General features: G+C 36.6%; 2 protein-coding genes across 3 annotated transcripts; one reads left to right on the top strand and one right to left on the bottom strand.

Moving 5' to 3' along the window:
• The first annotated feature begins 209 nt into the window (after positions 1-209).
• Positions 210-6,805, top strand: LOC126714228 (beta-galactosidase-like). The gene is made up of 19 exons (XM_050414266.1): positions 210-660; positions 833-928; positions 1,033-1,145; positions 1,292-1,358; positions 1,463-1,555; positions 1,703-1,846; positions 2,401-2,489; positions 2,660-2,765; positions 2,863-2,950; positions 3,196-3,314; positions 3,402-3,566; positions 3,769-3,944; positions 4,070-4,179; positions 4,266-4,375; positions 4,475-4,585; positions 4,975-5,085; positions 5,195-5,400; positions 5,485-5,812; positions 6,125-6,805. Exons 1-19 carry the CDS (start codon positions 472-474, stop codon positions 6,233-6,235), a joined length of 2,532 nt encoding a protein of 843 aa, XP_050270223.1. The 5' UTR covers positions 210-471; the 3' UTR covers positions 6,236-6,805.
• A 336-nt stretch (positions 6,806-7,141) lies between these two features.
• LOC126714229 (uncharacterized) lies at positions 7,142-11,200 on the bottom strand. Of its 2 annotated transcripts, XM_050414268.1 has the most exons (7): positions 10,920-11,200; positions 10,626-10,812; positions 9,986-10,175; positions 9,337-9,540; positions 8,440-8,742; positions 8,182-8,343; positions 7,881-8,104 (listed from the first exon to the last, which is right to left on the bottom strand). In XM_050414268.1, exons 1-7 carry the CDS (start codon positions 11,118-11,120, stop codon positions 8,065-8,067), a joined length of 1,287 nt encoding a protein of 428 aa, XP_050270225.1. In that variant the 5' UTR covers positions 11,121-11,200; the 3' UTR covers positions 7,881-8,064. The 2 variants fall into 2 exon arrangements, with proteins under 2 accessions (XP_050270224.1, XP_050270225.1); XM_050414267.1 differs by having other exon boundaries at positions 7,142-8,343; positions 10,920-11,198.
• Between the last annotated feature and the right edge of the window lie 58 nt (positions 11,201-11,258).

Raw genomic sequence — 11,258 nt, 5'->3', positions numbered from 1 at the left:
CTTAGACATTTGTCTTAAATGCTAATCTGATTATTTTTTTTACCGCTTATTACTTTTCCCAAAGCAAAAGCTTAAAAGGATACTTAATTGGGTGAGCCTAAGTTCCGTGTCAGGTAGGGTGAGGCCCCCCAAAAGTATGAAAAAACTGGGCCCCATATATTCACATTCTCAAATATTTATTATAAAAGCAATTGTGGAGCTTCTTATTCTTTCATCAACACACAACACCTAAAACTCTCACCCATCTATTCTTCCATGCACTTAACTATTATTACCTGCCAACTTATTATTAGCTTTCTTTTCATTCTTTAAAAGAATAGAAGTAGAAAGTGTTACAAAGTCCAAAAAACCAAACTCTCTCTCTCTCTCTCTCTCCCTCTGGAAGGATTTAAAACAATTTATTGTGTGTGAGGTAGCTACAAACACAAGCCAAAGGCCATTTTACTTTGAGAGACCAAATTGCTTGTTAATATGAGTTTCAGAATTCTAGTGTGCAACGTGTTATGGCCAAACATGTTCATCATGTTAGTGCTATTTTTTAGCACTCTGGTTTGTTCAGCTACAGCCTCTGTGAGTTATGATCACAGAGCTATCATAGTAGGTGGGAAGAGAAGGATTTTAATTTCTGGGTCAATTCACTATCCAAGAAGCACTCCCGAGGTACTGCTTTTATCATCATATATGCCAATGTGGTTCACGGGTTCTTGTTGTTTCTTATTTGTACTGTTTTTCATGTGTTTCTTGTCGATGGGTTTATGTGGGGTTTTGGTAATTTGCAGATTCTTTAGCTCAAAGTTTTTGACTTTTTGTGGGTTTCTCTTTGTGGTTGCAGATGTGGCCTGATCTTATACAGAAGGCCAAAGATGGAGGCTTGGATGTTATTCAGACATATGTGTTTTGGAATGGACATGAGCCTTCTCCTGGAAAAGTACTTCTTCTAATGCATTTTAATTTGTTTCTGATTTTAAATATTGTTCTCTTTTGTAGGTTGAGAAAATACTCACTGGCATTTCCTTGTTTTGAAATTTTCAGTATTATTTTGAGGATAGGTATGATTTGGTTAAGTTCATCAAGCTGGTACAACAAGCAGGCCTATATGTCCATCTCAGAATTGGGCCCTATGTTTGTGCTGAATGGAACTTTGGGTAATAATGTCGATAATATCTATGCAATTTTAACTAAGAGTTTCAATCCCAAGAAAATTTCTACCACCCAAAATAAAATAAAAAAACAAGAAATTAAAATTCTATTGTATTTCATATGTTCTGTTTTTGCTCTGTTTCTGATGCAGGGGATTTCCTGTTTGGCTGAAATATGTTCCAGGCATTGCTTTTAGAACAGACAATGAACCTTTCAAGGTTGGAACTTTGAATTCCTCACTCTGAAACTTTATTCTTTTTAACTTTTTTAACATTTTCTCTGAATTATTTATCGTTTTCTTCTTGTTTTCACTAAAATCAAGGGGGCAATGCAAAAATTCACAGAGAAGATTGTAAGTATGATGAAAGCAGAAAAGTTGTTTGAAACTCAAGGAGGCCCAATCATTCTGTCTCAGGTAGAAAAATTTGACTGAATTATTCTTTGCCACTCTTCTAGAAGTGGGTTTGAAATTGTGTGTTTAAATATGGACTTCAGTTTTCTCAGACACTGGCCGGTCAATCTTGTTAATATCTTAATTAATTTTTTAATTAAATTTTGACAGATTGAAAATGAATTTGGACCAGTGGAATGGGAAATTGGTGCCCCTGGTAAAGCTTATACTAAGTGGGCAGCACAAATGGCTGTTGCTCTTGACACTGGTGTCCCATGGGTAATGTGCAAGCAAGAGGATGCCCCTGACCCTGTTGTAAGTGTTATTCTGTCTCATATTTCCAACGTTTTCTTTTTTCTTGCTTTATATTTGTCATTTTCGAAATAGCGTTCTAGGTGACTTTCATTTATTAGTGTCACAACTTTATTGGTGGGGTTTCTAACACTAACAGTATGTTATGTGTAAAGGTTGTGGCTTTGTCTGATAGAGATTTGTTGGCCATACTTTTCCTTTTCCTGCACAACTATTTGGGTCCTATGATCTATACATCTCATCAGTTTTGTCTTTTCTTCCATTTCTCTAGGATTTGGGTTTTGAGTTTTGTAATGAATTCAATGATGAGCATGTCTCCTTTTCAATTCATCAAAATTTTTCCTGTTGTCCCGTGAGAGTTTAAGTTAAAAACATTTTCTTATTCTTGAGGAGGGAATATACAGTTTAAAAGGCCATGTATTTGGGGGTTAATTTTTTTAAGTAATTGGGCTTTCTATTGTCAACTATTTGACCAATTATTTTCAGTTTTCAAAGCTTCCTGCCATATCTCTCTCTCTCTCTCTCACCCAAATCTATATTTGTTTATGATGGGATAGATTGATACCTGCAACGGTTTCTACTGTGAAAACTTCAAGCCAAACAAGGACTATAAACCAAAAATGTGGACAGAAAACTGGACTGGTTGGTAAGTCAGACATATTGCTTGTGTAGGCCAAAAATTTATTGCTTTTCTTTACATGAATTTTATTATTCTATACCTTATCCTGTATCTGAGACTGCAATTACGTTGTGTTTTTATCCCAAAAAAAAAGGTTTTCAGATATAATTTTCCTCTCATATCTTTTGTATCCCCAGGTACACGGAATTTGGTGGTGCAGTTCCTTATAGACCAGCAGAAGACTTGGCATTTTCAGTTGCAAGGTTCATTCAGAACGGTGGTTCTTTCATGAATTATTATATGGTACACAATTTTTCATTCTGTTTGCACTTAATCTAATTTACCTGGTGTATGACCTCCTAGAGTAAATATAATCTTATTTATTTTAACTTTTTTGCAGTACCATGGAGGAACTAATTTTGGTCGGACAGCTGGTGGTCCCTTCATTGCAACCAGCTATGATTATGATGCTCCTCTTGATGAATTTGGTATGCATTTAGGATAAGGTTGCTAGAGTAGGTTGTGCTAAAGTTGTTTGCCTGCCTCATTAATATTTTTTCAAGTGTAACACCTAATATAAAAAGAATACATGTGCCGACACCAAATATTTGGGAACAAGGCTTTGTTGTTGTAACACCTCATATCATATTGGAGGAAGTTGACTAATATTTGCTCTATTTACTTGAAAACAAATATGTCACAATAGTCTCAACAAGTTTCTGTTCTATACCAGGACTACCAAGGGAACCAAAATGGGGACATTTGAGAGACCTGCATAAAGCCATCAAATTATGTGAATCAGCTTTAGTTTCAACAGATCCCACTGTGACAAAACTAGGAAATAATCAAGAGGTAAGGTTTTTCAATTAGCCAAAAGAAACTATGTATTAACTATTTTTTTTTTCCAGTATTTTTCTCATCTTCAGTGTCATATCTTAGGCTCATGTGTTCAAGTCGAAGTCTGGTGCTTGTGCTGCCTTTCTTGCAAATTATGACACATCATCATCTGCAAAGGTGTCCTTTGGAAATGCACAATATGACCTGCCACCTTGGTCCATCAGCATTCTTCCTGACTGCAAAACTGCAGTTTTCAACACTGCAAGGGTAAGAGAACACTTTACAGAATGTATATGTACGTAAATGGAAAGATTTAATCTAAAAGCCTTTACAGAATTTTTTAACAAAATTTTGAAGTGTAAATTTTATTTTGGAATGTCAAGTTGAGCTCTGCTTTATATTATATTTCTGTTTGAAGATTCCCAATGATGAATTTTAATATCTGATTGTAAATGGAAATTCTATACAGATTGGTGCCCAAAGCTCACAGAGGAAGATGACGCCTGTAAATAGTGCATTTCCGTGGCAGTCATACAATGAAGAAACTGCCTCTGCTGATGACGATGATGCAACTGTGATGGATGGGCTCTGGGAACAAGTAAATGTAACAAGAGATGCTACAGATTATTTGTGGTACATGACAGAGTAAGTAATTTATAACCAATCACTGCATTGCCTTGTTTGAGGTATTGGAGGAAAAAAAATTCTTGCAATCATGTTAGAACTCATATATTTTATCCCTGAACATTTATAAATCTTCTGTTGCTCAGTGTCAAGATAGATTCTGATGAAGGATTTATCAAGAATGGACAATCTCCACTTCTCACTATATTTTCAGCTGGCCATGCTTTGCATGTTTTCATCAATGGACAACTATCAGGTAATTATGGTTCAAGGAAATTAGGCCCAGTACTGCCGGTTGAACTTTGATTTGATTAATTCACTAGCTTCTTGTTCCTAATGCAGGATCTGCATATGGGGGACTCGAAAATCCTAAATTAACTTTTAGTAACAATGTGAATCTGAGGGTTGGCATTAACAAGATTTCTTTATTAAGTGTTTCTGTGGGTCTTCCGGTTAGTTCTCTCACAAGGATTCATGTTCTTTACAACAATATTAACAATAGAAAGATGTGACGTTTATGATCTTTACCTTGTCTTGTTGATGTGTATCAGAATGTTGGCGTGCATTTTGAGACATGGAATGCTGGGGTTTTAGGCCCAGTCACATTGAAGGGTCTCAATGAGGGTACAAGAGATTTGTCGAAGCAGAAATGGTCTTACAAGGTATTTATCAAAAAGAGAAATGGTCTTACAAGGTTTTTGTCTAAATGATTTATGTTCCACTCTCTATCATTGCCCCCATTAGACTTAAAGAGCCTAATCAAATCTTTATTAAAAGTAAATATTAAAACAAACTAGCATTCTGAAAAGGCAGGATTCTTAAGAGGAAAATAAGCTTGTCTTTATCAATTAAGGATTTGTTAAATAAATATAAAAATTTAAACTATGCTCTACGTGAGTAACAATAACAACTTATAACTTAAATTACAAATTGGGATATCTAGGCATGGTTAAAAGGTTTTACATTTTTTTCAATGAGAAATTTGTCCCTATGACAGTCAGTAGATAGTCACAAGAAGCTAAATGACTTATTTTGTATGTTCACTGAGCAGGTTGGTCTGAAAGGCGAAGCTTTAAGCCTTCATACTGTTAGTGGGAGTTCCTCTGTTGAATGGGAGGAAGGATCATTATTGGCTACAAAACAACCCTTGACATGGTACAAGGTTAGAACAATTTCAATACTCAGTTAACACATTCCTTCCAATAAACTGATTTGAGATTTGAGAAAAGCAAGTTTGCCAAACTTAAATTGATGTTGTGATATCTCTCCAGAGTACTTTTAGTGCACCAGGAGGCAATGACCCATTGGCTTTGGATATGAATAGCATGGGAAAAGGTCAAATATGGATAAATGGTCAGAGCATCGGACGCCACTGGCCTGCATATATTGCACATGGTAATTGTGGCAGTTGTAATTATGCTGGAACTTATGATGATAAGAAATGCAGAGCTAATTGTGGAGAGCCCTCCCAAAGATGGTGAGGAAAGATCTACTTAAGTTTTTTATTATTATTATATATTCATGCACTTTAGATATCTGTGATAAAGCTGTTATTTTTCAGGTACCATGTTCCACGCTCATGGCTGAATCCAAGCGGGAATCTATTGGTTGTGTTTGAAGAATTTGGTGGTGACCCAACTGGGATTTCATTGGTAAAAAGAACAACAGGAAGTGTCTGTGCTGATATCTATGAAGGGCAGCCAACACTGAAGAACTGGGGCATGCTAACCTCTGGCCAAATCAATAGACCAAAAGCCCATCTATGGTGCCCACCTGGGCAGAAAATCTCTCAAATAAAGTTTGCTAGTTATGGCCTGCCTCAGGGAACATGTGGAAGCTTTAAAGAAGGGAGCTGTCATGCTCACAAGTCCTATAATGCTCCACAAAGGGTATCTGATCAACTTTAATTGTTATTATTTCCTTTTTATTTCTAAGATATGTATAAATTTCCTAGACTTTTTAATCAATCATTTGTGACAAGCCCTTTGGAAGCTTATAGTTTTGCTTCATCTTAGAACAGTGGTCACTGAAAGAACATGGGTACTCACTGTTTCATTGCTAGGCCTCAAGTCTTCCTGTTATTTGTTGAATTATTCCTTTGATTGATTCTAGATAATTTAAGTCCCACTACAGAATCTGTATTGCTAGTGAACTTCTCTTATTATGCTTTTTTCCCAACTAACCTGGATTGTATCTTGCAGAATTGTATTGGAAAGGAATCTTGTTTAGTAACTGTAGCTCCCGAAGTCTTTGGGGGGGATCCATGTCCAGGAAACACGAAGAAGTATTCACTTGAGGCCGTCTGCAGCTAAACATAGCAGCTTCCATTCCATTAAGTACAGAATAAATGATGAGCTAGTTGTTCATCTTCAGTACATAGACATCTATACAAACCAGATTGTCAAGGCAACTGGTTTTACTATGCGCGAGGACATATGCATGGAGCCACGCCACATGCCACCTGGCCAAACCAAATGTATTAAGTACAGAATAAATGATGAGCTAGTTGTTCATCTTCAGTACATAGACATCTATACAAACCAGATTGTCAAGGCAACTGGTTTTACTTTGCGCGAGGACATGCATGGAGCCACGCCACATGCCACCTGGCCAAACCAAATGTAGATAGAGAAGATGATTCTAAACATGCATCAAAGATGCTTTAGCCCTTATGTGCATAGGCAAGCTGTGATTTGTCAAGTATAGGTTCATACGCTATACATAGGGTTTATTACAACACAAGAATCTCTACACAAGTATGAGGGCAAGCGCTTTAACCTGCTTGCTTGTATGGTACTTAACATTGTAACATTGTAGGAGAAAGCAATTCGGTTCTTGTAACAATAAATTGGCAAGTAAAAAAAAAAACCCAGCTGTTGGTATGCATTTTGATTTGTTAATTTCTACCATTGAACTAAAAGAACAATATCTTCCTCGTTTTACTTGAAAGTTGACCCACACTTTGCTACCTAATTAGATAATCTTTTATATCACATAAATACAATAATTTAATAATAAGCAATCACTATCGAGCAACATGTGGCAATTTCAAACTATTAATTTAAGCTTTAGGCTTGCTTTCTGACAAGGAAATTTCTTTTTGGAATTATGTAATGCGGACTCCTATTCCAGAGGTTGATTATTTGTCAGTCCAACCAAAAAAGACTTATACTCTGGTAAATATTTGGAGTAATACTAAGTGTGGGAGCTTCTTGAGGTGCGGAAAGGAAGCAGTGGTGTCAGCCATCTTTATAAATACTCATTAAGAAACAGAATATACAATATTTTTCTTACACCTTAGGGGTATTCATAGAACAAACAGAATAATACATTTTTATACCACCTTATCATTTCCCTACATGAGACAAAAATGGTTAGGAACAACTTCTGTACAGGGGGCCTATTCCTTTACAAAAGTGAAGATAATTTATTATTCAAGCTATTAATTACATCATCTAGATCTTTGTTAACCTGTGATACTTCTTGCCCTTGATTCCTCCACTTCACCAGTCTACTGCTGAGATCCATTAGCATCAGGACTCCATCTTCATCAATTCTGAAATGAATTAGCCTCTTGATACAATTAATCAAGTACTTGCACACCCTTACCTTCACCCAGAAAATAAATTGCAGTCCACTCTCTTCAGTTTCAAACATCAAGTTAGACATGCTCTCAACAGTATCTGTTAAACTGAAGACAAGACAGGCACCTTCTACAGCCTCTCTTTTATTAAAATTTTCAGTCCATCTAACTGATTCTTCTGACCCTACAGAACTCCGCTTGACATGATTCAATGTAGTGCTCTTGCTTTCTATTGACTGCAATATTCTACCAGTTGCAGCAAAATGTAGCAGCGTGTGACATCCCTCTTCATCTATATTATTAGGGCACCCTATCAAGACGCCTAATGGGATTCTTCTGAACAACACACTTTGCTGCAAGTTAAGACCATAGGATGTTTTTTCCTCACATGACGAATAGGTGTTGACAGTTTTATCCTGATACCACATGCATATGTCTTGGAATTCTTTCAGCCAGAGTCCAATGATTTGACAACCATGCTCTGTTGTGAGAGTGTAATCCTTGTTGTCACGAGATTTGAGTTTCTTCAGTTTCTTACCAAAACCAGCTGCTTCTTTGTCATGTGAAACTGAACCAAATTGTTTGGGCCTCCAGGACTCTGATATTTTAGTTAAAGAATCAACAAGCAAATCCTGATGAGATTTACTAATGGGGCTCAGAATCCATGCAATGTACCTTGCTCCAGCAGCAGAATAAGGTTGTTCCATGTCATGTCTTTGTCCAATTTTGGCTGTCCCCAGTGTGAATTTCATATGAAAATTGTCTGGAAGAGCTTCCTCAGTGAAGAGCAAAACAGAGGCAAAATAGAACCAATCTGGGAAGTTGATTGCCAGAGCCCTGCTATGCAACATTTAAAGATGAGTCTTGGAATTTAGATCAAGATGCTGTAAGAGCCATATTGCTTTCATTTGGACCTATGGGGTAGGAATTTACCAAGAAGATTTGTGATCAACTGTTGAAATCTTCATTGCAGCTGGCTTGGTTGTAGAATCAAAATGTTTTCTAGCACGAGAAACTGGTTCATTTACAGACGAAGTTAAATGCAGAAAGGTTTCAGATGAGATTGGTCCAGCCAAGGTCCTCAATAAGTGGTGATGGCTGTAGGGAAGATATGCATTAGAAAAAGGCAGCTTTAATCCCAATTCCACTGATATGCCCCACCATGTTGGTCTGGAGATTATATCTAGTATTATTGAGACCAACTTAGTTAGAAACTCTTGTACAGAGGCCAGACCCCTGTTGTACAAGTAAATTAGAAAACTGGATTAGATAAGCTGGCTAATTTGAGTATTTTATACTTATATGACACAATTTAAAAATAAGTATTAAATGTCATTATTAGATTTATCTGTAATAATTTATCTTAGATGTTAAATTCTGAAATCCAAACGACGTAATCTCAAAATGTTCACATTCATTAACACTAGGATTTTGTTCCCAAAATAAAGCCCTCATTTAACACGTACTACATCAACAAAACTATCAACATTTATTAAGTTTATATAAAAGGTTAATTGACACAAATTTATTTGAAAACATAAATGAACACAGCAGTGAAACTCCAAATAACCTAGTCACAGGACAAGGTGTTATTGACACAAACAGAAAGCATGATTATAATTTATAGCTTGGAAAAAGTAATCTACACATCAAAGACATCATTATGAGTCAGTCATGGAAATGATTATGAGAAAGTAAGATGCACACAAGAAGCACAACACATTTACAAACAACTTAACCTAAAACTTCAATCCCTTCAGGGATGATAGAGGGAACAACCAACAATGCAAATAGCTAAAGTATTCATGGGATCAAGAAACATGTACTCACGTCACTAGAAGCCAGTTATGTAACAAAGCTCTGGTCTCAATAAACATAGTGGGAGAAAGTACCAAGCAAACAATTGTAGAGCGCCAGTCCATCCTCTCATGAAATTCTTCATTTAAACAAATGAAAGGCCTCTCCATAGTGTCTTGTAAAATCTTCAAAACATCATGCTTTAGAGTTAAAGGGTCAAGATACCAGGACAACAACCTGAAAAGGGATAACATATAAATGACAAATTTACAAACTCACAAATATTGATAATGTAGAACAGTGTTACAATCTTAAAATTGCCATTGAAACAATAAGGGCCCGTTTGGATTGAGGTGGGAGGGAGGGAGAGTGGAGGGGAGTAGAGTAGAGTTGGCTGCAAATAGACTAATTTTGGGCTAACTCTACTCTACTCCCCCTTTCTCTCCCTCAATCCAAACGGACCATAAGGTTTCATGCAAATAATATGGCCTTTTTTTTTCTTGAATATGGATGAGAATACTTTACTTAAGTTGAAAGCATAATGGTAAAACTTAACATAACCCAAAAAGTAAAAGAGGAATGATAGCAGTATAAGGTGGAAAAATTAGATAGGTAAGTGAAGCATTTTGTGGGGGAGGGGGGGGGGGGGGGGATTGTTAAGTAAACTCTGTTCAAAGCAAACCTGAAAGGTATTTCATGGTTCTTAAGGGAGAACTCTCTGGGCAAATGGCAAAGCAGCTGTGAAACTGCTGTGCTTCTTCTATCAATTGATTTTGCATTAAGAACAGGAGTTGATGGCAAAAAATGTTGATAACAAGATGCAGAAACCACTACTCTTACAACAGCACATGCTAACATTTGAGAAAGCATCCCTGCAGTACATGAAAAAAATGTTCACAAACTCAATGAAAATGACCAAAATTGTTCGATAAATAACATAATTCAAAAGACAAAAATACAATTCCTGGTAAAATTTACACAAATGGTAAGTTCTAATTCATAGTCTCTACTCATATAACTACTAAAACTTTGTACATCATATCACAAAACCTATCACATTTTTAACAATGAACTAAAAGGGCTTAGAAATAAAATTCTCAAACAAAGACCTATCCTACATTTATAAAAAAATCATAAAGATGAGGAACTCATTTGGAATCCAATAGCAAAATACGGGTTTTCAAAATTTAACAACTTTTCCAATCACAAAATCTATTACACTTCTAACAATGAACTAAAAGGACTTAAGACATATAATTCTCAAAACCAAGACCCATCCTACATATCAAGAAAACATGAAAAAACTCAATTTACAATCCTACCATGTCCCTCCAATTTTCCGACAACATCGGCACACGCTTCCACCATTTCTGCACAATCTTGATGTGAAACCAAGCTACCGACCTGAAAAACCTCGTCTTTTTGAAACCAGAAAACCCGGCAAGCAATTGAAGATGACAAGACAGTAACAATAGTGTTGACCAAATACTGGAGCACCGAGTTGAAGACCTAAACAACAAAAAATCACACCAATTAGACATAAAAGAAGCTAGCTTTACCACATTTCCTACCTACCAAAAAAAAACCTAACCCTAGAAGCTCTGATTTCAGCTTACCTGTGGTGCTTTGAAGCACATTAGGGACAGTGCGGTGTCCAAAACCCTAACCCTAGAATCTTCGTTGCTGAGGTTCAGGGATTGGTTTAGCTTTGCAATTGAGAGGCTAAGAGCATCTTCTTCTTCGTGGTCTTGATTTAGGGTTTTGAGGTGCGAAGCGAGCTTCGCGAAGAGATCGGTGAGCTCTGGTACTGTGGTCATTGGCGCAGAGAATCGGAGGCGACGAATTCTGGGTTCGCGCCAAAATTTGCATCCTTTAAAGCTGTTGCTTAGAGTCTATGGGTCCTAGTGAAGCCCATTAACGTCATAAGCCCATAAATACAAATACTCTAGTCAGCT

Source organism: Quercus robur, chromosome 2 (assembly GCF_932294415.1).
Source record: "Quercus robur chromosome 2, dhQueRobu3.1, whole genome shotgun sequence".
Classification (NCBI taxonomy): domain Eukaryota; kingdom Viridiplantae; phylum Streptophyta; class Magnoliopsida; order Fagales; family Fagaceae; genus Quercus; species Quercus robur.
Note: the sequence above shows the minus strand (reverse complement) of the source record. Positions and strands in the feature narration are given on the sequence as shown.

Bases quoted from the DNA above. Each gene is read 5' to 3' on its own strand.
- LOC126714228 (XM_050414266.1), top strand. From the start codon at position 472: ATGAGTTTCAGAATTCTAGTGTGCAACGTGTTATGGCCAAACATGTTC. The intron at 1,146-1,291 runs GTAATAATGTCG...TTTCTGATGCAG, and splicing joins TGTGCTGAATGGAACTTTGG to GGGATTTCCTGTTTGGCTGA. The intron at 5,401-5,484 runs GTGAGGAAAGAT...GTTATTTTTCAG, and splicing joins GGAGAGCCCTCCCAAAGATG to GTACCATGTTCCACGCTCAT.
- LOC126714229 (XM_050414267.1), bottom strand. From the start codon at position 11,120: ATGACCACAGTACCAGAGCTCACCGATCTCTTCGCGAAGCTCGCTTCG. The intron at 9,541-9,985 runs GTTTGCTTTGAA...ATCCCTTTTCAG, and splicing joins AACCATGAAATACCTTTCAG to GTTGTTGTCCTGGTATCTTG. The intron at 8,344-8,439 runs GTAAATTCCTAC...GTTGCATAGCAG, and splicing joins GTTGATCACAAATCTTCTTG to GGCTCTGGCAATCAACTTCC.